The sequence below is a fragment of the Heloderma suspectum genome, chromosome 17 (assembly GCF_057233095.1).
Source record: "Heloderma suspectum isolate Gila_16-S chromosome 17, 16-S_ref, whole genome shotgun sequence".
In the NCBI taxonomy this organism is placed as follows: domain Eukaryota; kingdom Metazoa; phylum Chordata; class Lepidosauria; order Squamata; family Helodermatidae; genus Heloderma; species Heloderma suspectum.
The window spans coordinates 3,751,606-3,771,745 of NC_139474.1; the positions used below are offsets into that span (position 1 = coordinate 3,751,606).

The 20,140-nt window shown below is 50.6% G+C and overlaps 1 protein-coding gene across 1 annotated transcript; it reads left to right on the plus strand.

The window, feature by feature from the left end:
* Positions 1-186: 186 nt before the first annotated feature.
* Positions 187-18,165, plus strand: VPS51 (VPS51 subunit of GARP complex). Its single transcript, XM_084823676.1, has 10 exons — positions 187-455; positions 3,740-3,869; positions 5,161-5,307; positions 5,987-6,206; positions 6,798-7,542; positions 10,060-10,275; positions 13,948-14,166; positions 15,257-15,378; positions 16,251-16,338; positions 17,728-18,165. Exons 1-10 carry the CDS (start codon positions 264-266, stop codon positions 17,986-17,988), a joined length of 2,340 nt encoding a protein of 779 aa, XP_084679802.1. The 5' UTR covers positions 187-263; the 3' UTR covers positions 17,989-18,165.
* The last annotated feature ends 1,975 nt before the right edge of the window (positions 18,166-20,140 follow it).

The following is a 20,140-nucleotide window of genomic DNA, read 5'->3' on the forward strand; positions in this document are numbered from 1 at the left end:
AGGAACGGCCAGTCTAGGACTTCCTGCGCGGCGTCGCTGACGGCCAGGAAAAGCTTCAACGAAACTCATCGTTCCCGGAAGTGGCTCGACCAGGCGGGTGGGGGGAGCGGTTTCCATGGAGACAGGCGGTCCCCGAGGGCCAGCTTTCCCCAAACGTTCTCGTTCCCGGAAGTGATGTTTCGCCCCGCCCCGGCGGCGCCGTCGCCGTGAGGGGCCCTCGCCGCGCCGCCCCTTCTCCCGCAGCCCGGCGGCGGGGCGGCCTCATGTCTTTGCCTCAGGCCGAGCGGGGCCCGGAGCCGCCGGGCGGGAAGCGCAGGCCGCACGGGATGCTGCAGCTGTACTACGGGCTCCCGGACCCGACGGCGGAGGCCTCGGCGGGCCCGGCCCGGGGGGAGGCGGCCGGCCCCACCGACATCAACGGGCCCCACTTCGACCCGGAGGCCTTCCTCAACAAGGTGAGGCGCGCACCCCCGCCCCGCCCCGCCCCGGGCAACGCCCCCTGGCAACGCCCCGCCCCTTGGGGTCTCCGTGGCGACGCGTCATCAGTGGCGCCCTCCCCCACGTCTCCCCCGCAGCAAGGACCCACATCCCAGCGGGCTGCCTCTTTGCCCAGTCCCCCCCTTGGGGCTTTGCCCAATGTTTATTTCCCCCAAATTCCCAACGCATGGCGGGGAGGAGTGACTCTGAGCATGAGCAGAGTGCCGTTCTGGCGTGCTCGCCTGTGGGCTTTGTTTGTTTTTCGGTACCTGAGGATGGGCATGCGTGCGGAGTGGTTTTCATCGGGCTGCTGCTGTTTTTCAGTAGATCTAAAGACGAGGCGCCTCTGAGCATGAACCAAGTGCTTTTCATCCCTGTACAAAGGAGGGCAAACAAAATATCCGTTTTGTGGCTGGCCGCAGATAATGAAATGATCACAGACTGTGCTGTATGCATCTCAGTTCTCTCTGGCCGCGCTGTTTACAATCCCCCCGGACCCCTCTGCACAATTGTGTATAAGTTCCAGGATAACACTTTGCGCCTCTGATGAAAGTGGTTGTAGTACACAAAAGCTTATGCCGTAATAAATTGGTTAGTCTTTAAGGTGCCACAAGTTTCTTGGCTGCCCCTGAAGTTTTCTGTGGCCAACAGAATTCGCTACTGATATTAGCATGATGGATTTGAGGACAGAATGTCTCTGAGTATGTGCAGAATGCCTTCTCTGAAGCTTGCCAGATCTGGTGCAATATAGTGGTCAAGTGACTGGGCTCCCCATTGGGAAGTCCCTGGTTTTTGCCACCGTCATGAACTCATTTGCCCTAGGCAAGCCTCTCTCATCCTCGGTGTCCCTCACCTGGAATATGACTTACTTTAATAAAACTGACTTACAGGGTCACTATAAGGATTACAGCTAGATAATGTACATTATATAAAGCACTATACAAATGTTGTTATCACAACATCAATGCATATAGTGCTTTACAGGAGGAATAGGGAACTCCCAAGGCCCTCTGGATGCTGTTGGATTCCAACTCCTATTAGCCTCAGCCATCCCGGCCAATCATCAGGGGTGACAGGAGTTGTAGTCCAACAACATTTGGAGGGCCAAGTTTCCTCATCCTGCTTTATAATGGGCAAAGAGTTTTTAATAAAAAAAATTCAACACAGGGCAAACAGAGGAAGGAGAGCAAAACCAACAAAGAGGCTTGTGGCACCTTAAAGATGAACACATTTGTTATGGCCTTGGAAGCTACCTTATACTGGGTCAGATCTGTGGTGCATCTAGCCCGATATTGGCAGCACTGACTGGCAGCAGCTCTCCAGGGTTACAGGCAGGATTCTTTCTAGCCCTACCTGGAGATGCCAGGGATTGAACCTGGGACTTTCTGCGTGCAAAGCAGGGGCTCTACGACTGAGCTACGGCCCTTGTTTTTTGGGCAAGGGAAGTGGAGGCAGGGCTTAGCCATTGCATGTGCTTAGACTTAGTTCTGTCTGAGTTACAGTGGGAACAAGGCGGATTGTGGCAAAGGTGTCACTGAAAAGGTATTTATTGCTGTTACCATCATCCTGACCCAGCGAATGAGTTGGGAATATCAGATGTTACAGCATGTTAAAGATAAGCAAGTGCAGACCTACTCAGTGCTTGGAAAACAGACCACAGGGAGGAGCTCCACGTAAGCTACTCTGAGCTTCCTAAAGGAAGACACAGATATGAGTATAATAAGTGAACCGACAGAAATAGGAGATAAAATATTAAAGCACTGAACATGCCTTTGTTTTCTGGTTATGCATGTTTTGTTTTTCCCCAGCTTCCCAGTTAGGAGGATGAAAATCTGTCTGTTCTGCTAAAATTGCAGCCATTTGACAACCGTGGACCAACGCCAAAAAGGCCACACTTGCATAGGGGGTCTCTGCTGCAATACTGTTGACCCTGCCCTTGCTAAAGGTGTCAGGAGCCCCCTAGCTGCCTCTTTAAGGCCCCTCCAATAGCCAACTCATGGCACAGACGAACTGGATTCTTTCCAAGACTTTATTCCCTTACAACTTAGTGACTCCTAAGCTCCGGGTAATACAGTTGGTCCCTGTTTGAAGGGGAAGAGCAGGAAAACTCTGAACTTATGGGCTATGGAGAGGTCCTCCCTCTTTCCCTTGGGTCCTCAGGACGCGACCGTTGTTTTAGCACCAAACAAGCAGAGTGCCTCCTTTCGGCACCCTCCATCTGTCGCTGCTCCCTGTATCTGCGCCGAGCGTCCAGCAAGCCCCCCTCCAGCGCTCTCTCACTGCCAGGGTCACTATTTCTCTCAGGAGTGCAGGCAGGAGGAATCTCTCCCTGCCGCTGTGCCTGTGAGAGATGAGCGAGCTCCTCCCCCACGGGAGGTTGGTCTTCCTCAGAATCAGAACTAGTCTGGGGCTCTGTGGGCTCAGTATCCACCCTGACAAAAGGGTCCCTTCCTGCTTTGCCCCAGCTGTCCCCAAAATGCTTCGTCGTAAGCGCTGATCCACTCAGGGTTGCAGCTTCATTTGTTTCAGGGTGGTTGGGGTTTTTTTTTGCACAATTGGTCGAAATCAAGTAGGTGCAGTTTCTTTGTCACTGGGAAGGTGACAGCATCCATCCCCCACCCCACCCCCCAGCACCCTATTGCCTATATTAAGTGGGCAAGACAGGGAATGGAGAGGTCACGAGGAATGGAAATGCAGGAGGGAGGGAGAGTTTGGTCAAAGGTAGCTGCTGAAGTGATAACCTCTGTGTTTGTAAGAAAGCTGGAATCTTTTCCCCATAGTAATGTAAGAAAGCTATAGAGCCTTTTCACAGGAGGACTCAGAGCAGGATACAGGTTAAAACCACAGAATAAATGTTATAAAACCAGTACAATTAAATAATAGGGTTTAAAAAAATTAAAGAATAGCAAACCCCCAAACCCCATACGTAAAGATGATATGTCCGTTTCCCCTTTCTGTGGCCCAGCCACCAATGAAACTGCCTTATCTTGACATCAGATCATTCCGCTGTCTAGCTCAGAATCACCTGCTCTGACTGGGGCAGCTTTCCGGGCTCTTGGCAGAATTTTTCTTAGCCCTGGTACCGGATGCCGTTTTAACTGGAGCTGCCAGGGATTAAACCTGAGAACTTTGGTCTGCAAAGCAAGTGCTCTACCCTACTGAGCTGGGTGCCTTTCAAGATGCAGACCAGAGGGGAATGGGCAATGTGGGTTCTGCTGCTGGCAGTGCCCGCCTCTCACCGCCTGTGTCTTCTGTGTGACAGCTGCGGAAGGAATGTCCCCTGGCTCAGCTGATGGACTGCGAGACTGACATGGTGAAGCAGATCCGGGCACTGGACAGCGATATGCAGACACTGGTCTACGAGAACTACAACAAGTTCATCTCTGCCACAGGTAGTCGGAAGAGGGGGGCTTTGGGCAGTTGAGCTGACTTGCCAGTTTGCAGCCTGAGTGGGGGATGCTGCTAGGAATTTTACTTTCATGGCTTGGAAAGTTTATTTGTGTGTGTCATGCCTCACATCCTGCTGGATCAGACTCAGGGTCCATCTTTTCCTGCATTGATCGGGGGGTTGAACTGGATGGCCTCAAGGCTGATTTTACTCCAGCATCTTGTTTCCATGGGTAGACAGCCATAGGCTTCTTGGAAGCTAAGGAGCAGGCCACTAAAGTAACCTGCCATGCTTGTTTCTCTCCCTCCCTCCCACCCACGTCTGCCTCTGAACCTGGAGGCTTCCTTAAAGGAACACAGCTAATAGCCATTGACAGCACTCTGGTCCAGGGCTGGACAACTTGTCATACTCCGGATGTTTTGGCCTAGAACTCTCATTGTCCCTCATCATCGGCTGTGCTGGCTAGGGCGGCAGGCCGAAACAGATGGAGGGCTACAAGTTGCCCACCCCTGAAGGCATCAGATCCTGTTTTAAAGACATGTAAGCCAGATGCTGTGATCACATCTTGTCGTAGCAAATTCCAGTAGGAGTGTCCATCAGTGGCTGTGTGTGCCCTCCCTCTATCCCCAAAAGGGCCTTTTTCTGCTCTTCCCATTTTAATTTTTTAAAATGTATATTAGGAGTGTAGAAGCTCAGGCCCTGGAGCCAAATCTGCCCCTCTTTGGGTCCCAATCCAGCCCTCCAGTGTCCCTCAGGAGGCCATGCCCCATCCTCTTTCCCCCAAGCACCAATTGTTTGGTGGTTTCCTGGCTTTGGGGCAGCTTTTTCTCCATTCTAAAAGGTTGAAACACCTCTCCTAAGGCTTAGTTTCTGGCAGTAAGACTGTTAAGCTAAAATATGCCGGGGTTTGGTATTTGGTCCTGTCTCCTTTGCCTCCACCACCTTTTGTCTTCAGCCCTGCCCACCACTGGAATGCGGCCCCTGAAAGCTTCTCCAAAATGGAATTTGGTCCTTGGGCAGAAAGAGTTTCTGCAGCCCTTATTTATATGCTATGTTTTTGTGATTATGTTGTCCACCATTCTGAGTCCTTTTGTAGAAGAGAGAGGTACATAAATTATTTAAATAAATTATTGTGATTGTTGAATACAAGGCAGAGAGACAGACAGGCATAGAGGGCGGAGGGCTTGCCTGAGGCCATTCACAGGAAGCTCAGAATAAGCTGTGAAACCCACACCCATGGAGAGGGTGCGAGCCCTCCTGACTCCTTCTCAGCTGCCTTTCCCCCCACTCTCCAGACACAATCCGCAAGATGAAGAATGACTTCAAGAAGATGGAGGATGAGATGGACTGTCTGGCAGCGAACATGGCCGTGATCACAGAGTTCAGCGCCAGCATCAGCAACACCTTGCAGGATCAACACGAGCAGATCACCAAGCTGTCAGGTAAGTGTGTTCCTTCCCTGCTGGCCGCCCATGTGGGACAAGGGCACCAGGAGCCCCTCAGAGCTCATACCGGGGTGGCCAGGAAGGGAAAGGTGTCCGTAGTCTTTTTTAGTTCAGTGGTAGAACATAAGCTATGCTGCAGGAAGCTCCTGGTTCAACTTCATTTTCATTTCATTTGTTTCGTTTCTGTGCTGCCCAATAGCCAAAGCTCTCTGGGCGGTTCACAAAAATTACAGCGCAAAATACAACATGATACAAACATAATATAAAATCTTTAACTTACAAACTTTAAAAGCAGCTTAAAAATAGGTACAATAAGATACTAGGGTCTGATAGAACACTGACATGAAAAGTCCCATCAAATGCCTGGGAGTAAAGGAAAATCTTAACCTGGCACAGAAAGGATGTGACAGTGCTGGCACCAGGCAGATCTCACTGGGAAGAGCATTCCACAATTGGGGGGGCCACCACGGAAAAGGATCTGTCCCTTGCTGCCATCCTCAAAACCTCCCTTGGAGGAAGCGCTTGGAGGAGGTCCTCAGATCTTGATTGTAGTGTTGGTGGAGCATCTCCCGGAGAATCTGTTAATTCCTGGGGGGTGGTAGGATGCCCTTTGGATTTTCAAGCACCAGAGCATCTTGCATGCCCTGATCTGACTGTGCTTGTCCACCAACACCAGGTGTCCATGCGCTCCTCCGCAAGCTACAGTTCCTTTTTGAACTTCCGGCCCGCCTGACCAAGTGTGTGGAGCTGGCGGCATATGGCCAGGCCGTTCGGTACTACAGCAAAGCCCGCTCCATCCTCCACCAGTACCAGCACATGCCTTCCTTCCGGGGCATCCAGGACGACTGCCAGAAGATTATGGCTGACCTCGCTCAAAAGCTGCGTGAGAAATTCAGGTAGGGTAACAGGAACACCTGTTTGCGTTGAGGGCGTGGGCTTGAGTGTTATAAATTGGGTTGTGATTTGGCGGCTTTTGTGAGTTGAAGCAACAGAGGCTGTGAGCTGGAAGACAGCAAATAAGTATGGCCGGCCTGTGGTTCTGCTCTGCGTATTTATACCAGATGTATAGCAGCTTAATGCTTATGGCTTCTGTGACCCCTCAAAGGCCTACAGTTCCCAAGGTTCCCTGGGGAGAGGGAATGATTATTGCAAGCCAGTCTGCAATTCCCATCATCCCTAGCCAGTGGTCAGGAAGGATGGGAGTTGGAGTCCAACAGTATCTGGGGTCCCAAGGTTTGGAAAGGCTGGGTTAGAGTGTCAAACCATGAGTCCTGGGTTTGAATCAGCCATGATGTTCTCTAGGTGGCCTTGGCCAGTCTCTGTCTGTTAGGCTTGCTGTGAGGACAGAATTGTGAGGGGGAAGAGTCTTTTATTCAGCCCTAGGTTCTTTGGAGGAAGAGCTGGATAGAATTGTAAGAGGTAATATCAGTGACCCCCGTTTTAAGTCTGTAGTGAAGCCCTAAGGCCCCTTCCTCCTCTCTCCCCAGGGATGGGGGTTCCGGCGCCAAGGACTTGGCCGAGTGCGTGGAGCTGCTGCTGCAGTTGGGCGAGCCGGCAGAGGAGCTGTGCGATGAATTCCTCTCTCATGCCCGCTGCCGTCTGGAGGCCGAGCTGCAAGCCCTGGAGGCCGAGCTGGGGGAGGGACAGCACCTGAGCCCAGCCACCGACATCCTTGAGTTCACCGACCGCGGCTGCAACAGCTTTGTCAGCAACATGTGCTTGGTGATTGCCTCGTACCAAGAGCTCTTCGTGAACCGGGAGGGCGCCCAGAGAATTGGCCGCATGGCCCACGACAAGCTGGTGGCCTTCGTGGATGACCTGATGGAGCGCTACTTTGGCCTGGTGGAGCGGCGCATCCAGCTGGAGAAGGGCGTGGGGGACAACTCCCTGCTGGTGCGGGCCCTGGACCGCTTCCACCGACGCCTCCAGGCCTTGGCTAAGCTCTTGCCGGCCTCACGAGCAGCGGCCGAGGGCACGGAGATAGTGGTGCGGGCAGCCAAGGAGCGCATCCGCCAGTACCTGCAGGCCCTGCAGAGCTTCTACGCGGACTGCCTGACGGATGTGCGGCAGTCGCTGGCCGCCCCCCGCCTCATGGGCAAGGACAGCCCCCACCTGGCAGAGCTGCTTGGCACCATCTCGGCCGCCATCCTCAACCAGATCAAGTCGGTGCTCACCTACGTTCACCTCTTCACTGCCAAGGACATCACTTTCTCCAACAAGCCTTATTTCAAGGTAGAACGAGAGGGGGCGCCTGTGTGTGGTGCGTTCTGGGGTCTCCAGCGGGGTGCCCGTGAGCACCAACGCTCCCATGGACACCTCTCTCTCGGCACCTGCTGGGCTCCCTGACTCTCCTGATTTTAATTTTTTAATTTTGATAAGATTTTTAAAAAATTAACTGGGAGGCTGGCATGCTGCAAAACAAAGTCCTGCCCTCCAGCACCATCTCTGTTTTTAAGGTTCAGAAGAGGGGTTTTGTGTTTTGGAGCTCAGACCCTATCTGTGCCTTGTAATTAGGTTCTTGGGCAAGCTACTTTTCTTTTAGTTGCATTTTGGGAAATGAGTGTTTTGTGACTGGCCAGGCCCACCCTGGCAGCCATTTTTTGAATGGGCAAGCCCCTCCATGGCAGCCGTTTTGGGAGAGTGTCCACGACCCCCTCTCAGAATTCCTCATGTTCCCACCCACCCAAAGAGGTTGGGGCCCCCTGGATTATATAGTCTGCAGCAACCTAGACACCTGACAAGGAACAAGAAATAATGAAGTTTATGCACGTAGGTTAAACTTTATTACAACACCAATTATATAAAGGCCACCCCTCTGTAAGCTTTGCTATGGCACCCCACTCCCCAGCATCAGAAACACCCCTAAAAGAAATGTCTTCTTGGGCTCTGATTTTGGGGAGTCTCCAGTGGGATAGAGTTGGGTGATTGTGAGGCAAACGCTCCATCATGCCTCCCTTCTGGGGTCCAGACAGAGCTAGGCATGTGCCACACTTCTGCCTCTTCAGTTGACGTTAGAATAAGAAGGTGGCAGCCTGAGGCCTCAGTCTGGTCCCATGGGGCCCTGAAATTTCTAGTCCTCAGGGCCCCTTTCTTACTGTGTGTCTAAGGGCACAATCTTATGCCTGTTCAGAAAGGAAAAAGTCCTACAATTCCCAGCATTCCCCAGCCAGGCGTAGGATTGCGCCTTAAGTGATTTTTTTTTCTGAAAGAAAGTCAGGCACAAGGGAAGGGCTCTTTAAATCCCAACTTCAAGTATAGCCTGATGGGATCTGAGCTGCCAGTGACCGACCCAGAAAGAGATCTTGGGGTTGTGGTGGACAGCTTGATGAAAATGCCGGCCCAGTGTGCTGCCACCGTAAAAAAGGCAAACTCCATGTTAGGCATAATTAGAAAAGGGATTGAGAATAAAACTGCCAATATCGTACTGCCCTTATACAAATCTATGGTGTGGCCACACATAGAATACAGTGTACAGTTCTGGTCACCACACCTAAAAAGAGATATTGTAGAGCTGGAAAAATTGCAGAAAAGGGCAGCTAAAATGATCAAGGGGCTGGAGCATCTCCCCCTTGAGGGAAGGTTACAACAGCTGGGATTGTTTAGCTTGGAAAAGAGGGTCAGGGGAGACATAGAGGTGTACAAAATTATGCCTGATGTGGAGAATGTGAATCGGGAGACATTTTTCTCCCTCTCTCAAAATAGTAAAACCCAAAGGGGTCATCCCACGAAGCTGATGGGTGGGAGATTCAGGACAGAGAAAAGGAAGGACATCTTCACACAGCACGTAGTCAAACTATGGAATTTGCTACCACAGGATGTAGCAATGGCCACCAATTTGGATAGCTTTAAAAGGGGACTGGGCAAATTCCTGGAGGAAAAGGCTATCAGTGGCTACTAGCCTGGATGGCTTTGTGCTACCTCCAGTACCAGAAGCAGCAAGCCTATGTACACCAGTTTCTGGGGAACATGGGTGGGAGGGTGCTGCCGCACTCGTGCCCTGCTTGTGGGTTCCTGGTTGACAGCGGGTTGGCCACCGTGTGAACAGAATGCTGGATTGGATGGACCCTCGGTCTGATCCAGCAGGGCTCTTCCTATGTTCTTTAACCCCTTCTTCCCCAGAGTAAGAGGAGTTTTGCCAGAATCCTCCCCTTGATGAGGCATCCCAGTGGCTCACTCCTGCTTGGCTTATTTGTCGAAGTCAGCAGTTGAGGGACAGAAGGACAGAATTCTGGCAGAGCCTCTGTTACTCCTCCCACTGGCGAAGAAAGGGTTGAAGGACCCTTTGGCTCATCCTGCCGGCTCACTCCTGCAGCGCCGGCTCCAGGTTTTTGAGGGCCCTTGGACAAGGCACCCTTCTGCCTGCTCGCTGCCCTTGTCACCAGCTGCAACTGCTCCTCATTCTCCTTCTCATCCTTGCTCGCTTGGCAGGCTGAGAGCCTGTGAGCAAGCGGGCAGGGACATTTGCTCCTCCTCCTCCTGACACCGTTGCCTGGGCCAGCGCGAGAGGCAGGTGAGCAAGCAGGTTGCAAGGGGGAAGAGGAGGAGCAGGTCCAGGGGGCTGTCGTCACCGCTGGGGTGTGGGCCCATTCCTAGGTTTGACGCCCGCGCTACACTTCCACCTGAGCCAAGGCACAGGCGAAGGTGCTGGCCCTTGAATTCTTGCTCCGTTCCAAATATGCCTCCAGTTTAAAAATGGGCTCCCAGGCTTCTGCTGTGATGTGGCTGACGTGCCCTTGCTTTTTTCCCCAGGGTGAGTTCTGCAGCCAGGGCGTCCGCGAAGGCCTCATCGTCAGCTTCATCATGTCGATCTGCCAGACGGCACGGCAGTTCTGCGAGAGCACGGGGGACAAGGGCGGGTCCACGCCGCCTGCGCTGCTCCTGCTCCTTTCTCGCCTTTGTCTGGATTACGAGACCTCCACCATCAGCTACATCCTCACACTGACCGATGAACAGTTCCTGGTGCAGGTATATATATCGTGCAAGCGGGGAGATGCCCCAGTCTGGGGAGGTGAAACCACCGAGTGTTTGCCTGGGGAAGGGCTCTGGTCTCCTTCCAGTTCTGGTCTGCTCAGAACTGACTTCCTTGTAACCAGGATAAGCAGTTCTGTCTAATGCAAAGTATGGGCTGCAATGCTGGGCACAGGATTCACAATTTCAGCTTCCGTTCTTCCTACCCACCCCCTTATTAGTATGTATAAAAAGAAGTTTCTAACCCTTATGGCTGTGGAAGTTTGTTGAATGTATATGCAACCGCCCAGAGAGCTTCAGTTATTGGGCAGTATAGAAATGTAATAAACAAATATAAATAAATAAACATGCTGCCCTTCAATAACAATATTTCCATGGCCATCTCATGGAATTTAAGAAATAAAAAACCCAGTAGAATCATAAGATGGACATAGGAAGCTGCCTTATACTGAGTCAGACGCTTGGTCCATCTAGCCCAATATTGGGCCAGCAGCACTCCAGGTTTTTAGGCAGGATTCCTTGCTAGCCTACCTGGAGATGCTGCAGATTGAACCTGGGATCTTCTGCATGCAAAGCAGGGGTTCTGCCACTGGGCCACATGTATTGGCCCCAGGAGTGTAGCCAACTCATTCGTAGTGTTAGAGGGGCCTAGAGATCCATAATGCTTGCTTAAGTTCATTATTGGTGCACTTCCCTTTCTAGTAAGCCTCTGAGCATGTGAAGGTGATTCAAAGGGCCGATAGTGTGGCCTAGCACACTCCATACTAATGAGTGAGCATGTTATCAAGCACTCTGCCTGGGAAGCGAAGCTTGTTTACAGGTGGCTGTGCTTGAGAAGCAAACACTTCTAGCCTACACTGGGAACGAACGCTCAGGGTGCTTGCTAGTTTCATGCTGCCTTATTGCGGACATGTATGGTATAAAACCCACTTGACCCAATGGCTCGGGGTTCAGAGAAGCTGTCTGATCTCACCACTGGGTACGCCTGTGTGCGGTAAGTTACCCAATAAAGTACTCCTTGAAAGTAAACCTTTGAGTCTGATGTATCAGTCTAACCTAAGAGTTCAATGCCCACTGCAGGGGCGACACACCACGGCCCCTCCAAAAATACAATTCCCAGGAGTTTCCCTGGCATCTCTGGGTAGGACTGGGCAAGACTCCTGACAGAGACCATGGAGAGTTGTTGCCAGTCAGTATAGACAGTACTGGGCTAGATGGACCAAAGCTCTGACCCGACAGCTTCCTGTGTCAGACCCTGTGAGGATACATGTAAGCGGAGCAGTGGTACTGCACGCTTCTCCCTGTTCTCCTTTGCTACGTGTCGATGCGGCCCCTCTGCTCTTTGCTTGTGGCACACTGTGAACTGGGTGGTTCAGGTTTTGGGTGTGGGTGGGTGTCGATGACCTTCAGCCTCTTCCAACTCTAGGATTCTCCAGCTTAGTGCCACTCGTGTGCTAAGTCCTGTACAATAGATGGTGTAATTCTGTGAAGTTATGACATCTGGCCCTTGCCTCTGAAGTCAGGGAAAGTGCCATACCTCAGTGGCAGGGCACCTGCTTTGCATGTAGAAGGTCCTAGGTTCAATCCCCATCATCTCTAGATAGGAGTAAGGGAAAGAGCCCGACCTAACAAAAGAGACCACGACCATCACACTAACAACATCATAAAACAGAAGGACGGGGTGGAGGCCATGTCCAGCAGTAACGGCTTCCTGCTATGAGTTGACAACAATGGGACTTTTCTGCCCCTCCCACCACTGGAATACAGCCCCACAAACTTCTCCAAAATGGAATTCGCCCCACAGGCTGAAAGAGGTTCAGCACCCTGCTATAGTCAGAGCGCCACAGCCAAAAATGCCCCCCCTCTAGTTTCGCCCTCGAGAGAGCTTCAGCTAATGGGCAGAATAAAAATGTAATAAATAACTATAAATAAGTAGTTACTACCCATTACACTACTGTCAAGGAAGGTACATGGGAAAAGGTCTCAGCAAGCGACCTACATGTATGGGCAGGTTGATATGGAAGCAGGTGCTCCAAGTCGTTTAGGGAGCAATCCTATGGCCCCTATTTAGCGCCTGGGGGGGCTATACAGTACTTCAGCGTCCTGGATCCAAAGTCGGAAACAGCGGTCCATCCTCAGACCCAGGAATCCGCACTCCCCGCTCTTTCCCAGCTGGCATGGAGAGGCAGGCTTACGCGGCACCCGAGGCCTCTCTTGCCTCCTTCCCTCCTGTTCCGAGATGCCGAACGTGGATGGGTGAAAACGCCTGTTTAGCTGAAAGGCAGAGCAGAGGCCTATGAGCATTGAGGGTACAGTCGATAGGGTTGCGCCCATAGGTTTTTAAAAGTAAGCACCAGCACTTCAAATTGGGCTCAGAAGCAGGCAGGCAGTAAGTGACACTCTTTTAAAACTTGTGAGATGGATGGGATCTGAATGAGCTGTCTTGGGTAGGAGCTAAAGATGAGAGCCAAGAATGAATCCCCCATTTCCATGCTCCAGCCACTCCAAAAGCCATGAGGGATCCAGCGGTGTTGTTTGGGTTGGGATTCTTGAGCCTGCCCTATTCCTGAAAGCTCAAAGCCAGTCAGAACCAGAAATGCAACACAAAAGTCTTTTCCTCCTTGTTTATTTAAGAAGCCATTGCCATTCACCAAAAGAAGAAGAAAACCCTTAAGCATTGTGCAACCTCCATAAAGAGCTTATTTTAAAAAATAATAAGCAAGAATGGTACACATTGTAGCATTTGTGCAATCTGTGTACTGGACAAAGAGCTGCTTCGTTTCCTTATTGCAGTATTTGGGAGCTGCACTGCGTAACTCACAGGGCCGTTGCGTGATATCAAGCGATACTCATTTCCTCCTCCTCGGCTTGGGGGGAGCCCCAGGGAAAAGCCCCAATCCGCTCACTCCAGTCTTCTGGAGGGCTGTTTTTCAGTAGAGCACATTGCCCCATGGGGAAGGGTCCAGGAGGGAGATGGGGTTCTCTTCCTCCCACCCCAGGTCTGAATTCGCCTTGTGTAGAATACATTCCATTTACTACACACAGGTCAAAGTGGGGTTTTGTTGTGTTTGGAATATTAACATTGTGAACATAAACATGCCAGCTCTGCCTGGTTTGAGAGTCTAAGAATGCAATCCTATGCATGCCATGCTTAAACTCTGCTTATGAAGCTAGTCCTCAACACTATTGACTTTATGGCTGCATCAGTCTGCTTTCAGTAAAACCTTGCTCTTTGAATTTAGGGTAGACCCGCTGCCTCTCCATCACCCCATTTAAAAAAAATAAATAAGCAAATGTTGTTGTTACTGTTATTATTCCACTTCTCCAAATGTGGTTCAAAGAGGCATACACATCTCCAGCCATTCGAAGATCAGCAAAACATCTTCAGATACAATCTAATCAGAACTGGCATGGCAGAGTAATTAACAGCATGAGCTGTGAGCCAGGAAAGCACTGACTCAGATCCCACCTCTGCCAGGAACTTGTTGGGAAGGCAGAGAGATTACGTTCTCTCTGCCTTCTCATCTTCCACCCCCTCCCCCTTTTGAGAAGTGATGATAGCCCTGGCCTACCTTAAAGGATTGTTGTAAGGATAACTAATGTAAAGCCCTCTGAACGTTCTGAAGTGCCCACTTGCTTGTTCCTTGTCCTGACTTCCCTTTCCACCAGGACCACTCTCCTGTGACCCCCGTCACGGGGCTGTGCAGTGAGGCCCGCGAAGCCGCCCAGAAGCTGCTGAACCATTACGTGAAGGTGCAGGGCCTGATCATCTCACAGATGCTGCGCAAGAGTGTGGAGACACGCGACTGGATCACCACCATCGAGCCACGCAACGTCCGTGCCGTCATGAAGCGTGTGGTGGAGGACGCCACGTCTATTGATGTGCAGGTGAGCGGGGCAGGTGGTAGGGCTTACAAGCAGCCAGGCCACAGCAAAGTCTTTCCTGTAACTGAAAAGGTTGGCTGTGGGGCTGGGGGCACCCCATGCAGGAGAGCAGTTGGAACCAAGGGGCTGATCATCTGTGTTGCAGGATAGGTGTGGGGTAAACTAGTCCCTCCTTTGGAAGGGGGAGCAGGTTAGAAGCTATTGGCTGAAGCTGCCCTGGTGCAGGGTGCAGACCCTCTTTCAGCCTGAGGGGTGGATTCCATTTTGGAGGCGCTGTCGTGGGTCACATTCCAGGGGTAGGCAGGGTCAAAGGCAAAAAAGGGTGGGGCCAAAACACAAACATACCTGCATAGTGTAATGTAAAGCTCTTACTGCCAGTATGTAAGCGTTAGAAGAAGCATTTCAACCTTTTAGAACAGGGAGAAAACTGTACAAGAGCCAGGAAACCGCCAAATGATTGAAGGGGAGAGGAAGAGGGCATGGAACCCCAGAGGGCCAGATTCCGACCCCAGGAGGGCCAGATTTGGCCCCCGAGCTTGAGGGTCTGCACCCCTGAAGATGTTGGGGCTTAGATCTGCTTGGAAGCCTCCCCCTCTAGCCCCAAACCCAGGCGTGCAGACAGGATGTGGTCACTCAGTGGTGAGAGGGAGGCACCTCGTACCTGCTCTGATATTTCTTGCCACGAGCTGTCTTTGGAAAGGACTTGTAACACCAGACGTTTCTCTCTGCTAAAAAGCATCCGAGCTGGAAACACATTCTGTTGTGTTCCTACATCACGCTGTGAACGGAGCCTGCTGTGTTTTGGGCTTCATTTTTTTTTTTTCATCTTTTCGTTGCCTCCACCACAGCAGTGAATCTGTGAGCGTGCTCAGAGTGTGCTGTCTTGGAGCTTGTACAGAGTTCCATCCTCTGCTGCCCGAAGGATCACGGCCAAACGACATTTCCAGGATCAAAGAGTGAGGCTTCAAGGAAGTGCAGCAGCTGTCTTTTTAGAACTGGGGCTGGGACAATTTCCTCTCTAACGGGATTGAGATGCAGCTTTCTCATTGTGCCAATAACCCCCCTTTCTCCCTGACGTTACCTCCTTGCACAGGTTGGGCTTCTGTACGAGGAAGGTGTGCGTAAAGCCCAGAGCAGTGACTCCAGCAAAAGAACCTTCTCCGTGTACAGCAGCTCCCGGCAGCAGAGTCGTTATGCACCCAGCTACACGCCCAGGTGAGCTGGACCAAATTCAGTGTTGGAGAAGTTCCAGCGCTGGGTGTGGCCCAAGGCAAAAGGGGTGGGGCCACACAGACCAGCGTATCTTAGCCTAAAGTTCTTACCGCCAGTAACTGAGCCTTAGGAGAGCCATCTCAGCCTTTGAGAACATGGGGAAAACTGCACGAAGGCCAGGAGATCACCAAACAATGGGTGCTTGGGAGAAGGAGGTGAGGCCAGGAGAAGGGGGCATCATAGGGGCCCCAGGGGGCTAGATTAAGACCCTAGGCAGGTTTGGCCTGTGGGCCTGAGGTTTCTCACCCGTGCAGCAACTCAGTGATCAGCAGTTCTTCAGGAGAGGGGAAAAGCAAAGGCCCTTGCCCCAACCCATGTGTGATTTATATTTCTTTGGTTAGCTGCCTTCAGTTCAGTCGACCTCAGTATAATGATTATAACAAATGAAGTTGGAAACCATTTCCCACATGTTTTGCCATGGCACTGGCATAGGAAGGCAGCACATGGAGGGGAAGAAGAAGCATACGATAAGGCATTTTCAAAGGCTGCATCCCAGTGCACGGAGCGTCACTGCGCAGCTCTGTCTGGACGCCTTCTCACAAGGAGGACAACCTTGAAAATCATCCCTAAGTTAAAATGTTTTGTGGGTAATGCAGCCTTGCAAATCTGTCTGTGAGAGTTGCTAGTCCACAATGATTGGTGCTAGCCTGCCGTTTAGTTATTTTCTGGCATGTCTAAGTCCCAGAAGACAGGAAAGTATCCAGTTTATAAGAGCTTCTTTACTTGGTTTCCAGGTTGTGAGCCCTAGTCATGCAGTCAACCAAGCGAGTGGCCATATTCCACCCTAATCTAATCTAGTCTCCCTTGCACCCTAGTGCCCCCATGGATACCAACCTGCTGAGCAATATCCAGAAGCTTTTCTCAGAGCGCATTGATATCTTCAGCCCTGTGGAGTTCAACAAGGTGAGGAAGAGGATGACAAAATGGATCCTTAAAGTCCATCTCCGTTGTGCTCCCCAAGGCCAGGGAACTCGGAGTGCATGCCTTCTTTGACAGGGTCTGAATCTTGGGGATACAGAAGCCACTAAGAAGAGAGGCACAGTTGTGCAGGCAACCGATTCGGGGAGTTGCTATTAAAGGATGGCTAATTCGTTTATTACATTATTACTAGTTTTTTACTGCAGCTGCATTATTTAGCTGATTAATCAACCCATTTATTTATTTCATTTCTATACCACCCAATAGCCAAAGCTCATTTGAAATAACAAGTTTGATGGCTAAGAGCAGCTAATCAGGCGGCAGGTTAAAAGTGAATTATTTTCAGTATGAGTTCTTCTAAAAACTGGTGCTGGCATTTTGTACTGTACAGGAGAGAACAGGGAATGCCTGTTTCCTGCAACATGTGTGCGGCATGTCAAAGCCAAAGAATTACAGTATTTCCCCTTGTAGAATTATTGTTTTTCTTCTGTAAATTCACACAGATTTAACCAGTTGATCTCAGCTGAATCAACTAAGCCACATACAACCAAACTATGATTTTCCTAATTGGGCAGGAACCTTAATTTTTGCTCTTTGCCTTCTCGATCACATTGTCAAAGCGTATTGGCTCAAGGAGGTCCTACCCGTTCCTTCCCTCGCCAAAAAACTCAGATTCTTCATGGCGTCCAGAGGCAGAACTTGTAGCCAGGCCCCTCCATGCCCTGGACAGACTTCACGAGCTGCCCCCACCCCCTTCAGGACGTGCGCAAAGTTTGGCAATGTCTGTATGAACGATCAGCAAGAAGGAAGTGGTTTGGCTTTTATGGAGAAGCTCTTGATACCCATCTGTGATTAAGCTATTTAGGGAGGACAATGCAGGATGATTTGGCAATATTCACAGCTCAGCCAGCAGGACCATCTACGCTAGCCTCTTTTCTCTTGTATATTAGGGGTTTTATTCTGTGTTATGACTTTATTTTTCTCTGTTTTAAAATTTCAGAGGTTTAAAAAATGGAACGCAGAGGCCACAAGCCAGTGCAAAGTAACATGCACGTAAGCCCACTGAAATCAGTGGCTGTAAGTGCGCCTGAGTCCCAGGTTCAATCCCCGGCATCTCCAGGTAGGGCTAGGAAAGAAATCCTGCCTGAAACCCTGGAGAGCCACTGCTGCCAGTCCGTGTTGACAACACTGGATCAGGGACCAAGGGCCTGGCTCAGTATATGGCAGCTTCTGGTGTTCCTAAAGCATTTCATACCAAGTGTGAAAACATCAAGAGTTCTTGGGAAATCCCGTATCTGGATTTTGGAGGCCTCTTTGTGTATGTTAGCTTTGCTGCTTTGGGGATCTTTATTTTCCCCCTCCTCTTCCTCCCAGGTCTCCGTGCTGACCGGCATCATCAAGATCAGCCTGAAGACTTTCTTGGAGTGTGTCCGCCTGCGCACCTTTGGGCGCTTCGGCCTCCAGCAAATCCAGGTGGACTGCTACTACCTGCAGCTCTACCTGTGGCGTTTTGTTTCTGACGAGAACCTGGTGCATTTCTTGTTGGACGAGATCGTGGGCAGCACAGCCCACCGGTGCCTCGACCCCGTGCCCATGGAGCAGAGCGTCATTGAGGTCATCTGCGAGCGCGGGTAGCACAGCGAGGGCGGCGCCAGGCCATGAAGGTACATGGGGACACTCTCTCTTGCTCCTGTTCATGCATCATGCTGGGCAGGTAGATGAGATGGAGGAGGCCCTGCGGAAGCTCTCTGCAGCGGATACCTCAAAACTGGGCATTGTGTTTGTGTTTGTGACCAATAAAGAACAACTTAATCCCTTGGTGTCTTTAATATTCTGTATTAATTATTGCAGGCCCCCTCATTTCTGCTGCAGCCTGGAAACGACAACTCTGGACAAAATAAAACCAGATCAGCTGCTTATTTTTTGCATGATCTCTTCTCCTGCAGTGATACAGCTTTTCAAATAGCTGCACTATTACTAAGGCTATGTTTTGGGGAAGGCAAGGAAATGGGCTGGCAGAGGACCTTGCCAGAGAAATTATCCTGCACAAGTCCTGTACAAGAGGATGTGCTCTTCGGGAACAGAGGAGGCTGCCTTATACTGGGTCAGACTTGTGGCCACCTAGCCCGGTATTCTGATTGGCATTACTTCCTGGCTGTTCCTTTTAATTGCTCCAGGTGCCAGGGACGGAATCTGCGACCTTGTGCACGCAAAGCATGTCCTTTACCAATGAGGCACAGAACAGAGGAAGCCCCCTTCTCCCAGGTCAGGCTTTTTAGCCACAGAGCCCCATATTTTCTTTTGAGCTCTCCAGGGTCTCGGGCAGAGAAAGGAATTTGCCATTCCCTGCTCCTTTCAAGCAGTCCAGGACTAAACCTGGAACTTTCTGCACACAACTCTGTGTGTGTGTGTGTGTGTGTGTGTGTGTGTGTGTGCGCGCACGTGTGTATACACCAGGAGTGTGTATACACCAGGAGAGGGGCTTGTGTGGCCTTCCAGATGTTGGACCAGCTCTCATCAGCCCCAATATGACCAGTAGTCAGGAATGATGGGAATTGTATTTATTCCATTTCTGTTCCAATAGCTGAAGCTGTCTGGGCTGTTCACAACAATTGAAACCATAAAATACAGCACAATAAAATCTAATATATAGAACTTTTAAAAGTTAATACTACAGTATAGAAGTGAAGTAAAAACCAGCGGCAGTGTAGAGATTTAAGAATATACTAATAGATTTAGAAACAAAGACTGAAGGACTAGAATGCCTAGGAGAATAAGAAAATCTTCATCTGGTGCAGAAAAGACCACAGCGTCGGTGCCAGGCAAGCCTCTCTGGGAAAGGCATTCCACAACCGAGTTGCCGTAACAGAAAAGGCCGTCTCCTTCGTATCCAAGTACCTCAGTTCATTTGGCAGAGGCACCTGGAGGAGGGCCAGTAAAGATAATTTTAGGATCCAGGCAAGTATAGATGGGATGTAGGCTAACATCTGGAAGGCCACACACACACAGACACCCCCCCCCCGCTAACTTAGTATAGCACTTCAACTGATGAAGTGGACTCAGAAGTTTCTGCTGCTATGAATGTGGTAGTCTTTGAAGTGCCACAAGGCTCTTCGTTGTTGTTTAGCTCTTCACAAAGTTGCTGCACCCCGTTCTTCACAATTCTCAGCCAGATGTCTTCACTGATCTCCTACAAATGACTACACATGCACAATCTGAAAGAGACACGTAATGTTGAGAGTGTAATACAATCTGTTTTTTTCTTCTTCTAGGAAAACATTTGTGCATTGGGGGGTGAGGTTCTTCTTGCAAGTGCAACTGTGGATAAGTCCTTTTTTAATGTCTCTTGATGAAGATTTGCCAGGGCACCTGGTAGTCAAGTGAAATTGCTTTGGAGGCTGCCTCTGGCTGAAAGGACAATGTTTAGCCATGCCAGTCTTCAGTGTAAGATGACAAAATGCAGCAGGAAATGACCAAATGCATTTAACAGCTGCTCTGGAGAGGACATTCCAGCAAGTTTGCTCTGTGTGTTATGCTTTAACAAGGTACATTGCCTGAAATGTCCTCTTTTGCTCAATGATGCAAAGCACAGGAGCCCTGTCTGCAGTTGAACCCAGTTAGATACTTCATTTTTGCCATATCTAAAGATCGGTGAACGAGGGAGGCTTGCTCACGAGCTGGCATGGAGTGGGGTGGGAGGAACAAAACAGCCAGGGTTGCTGAAGGGGCCCAGGGGGAATTTCCCCAGCATTTCCCCATTAAGCAATTGACCACATCACGTTTTGAG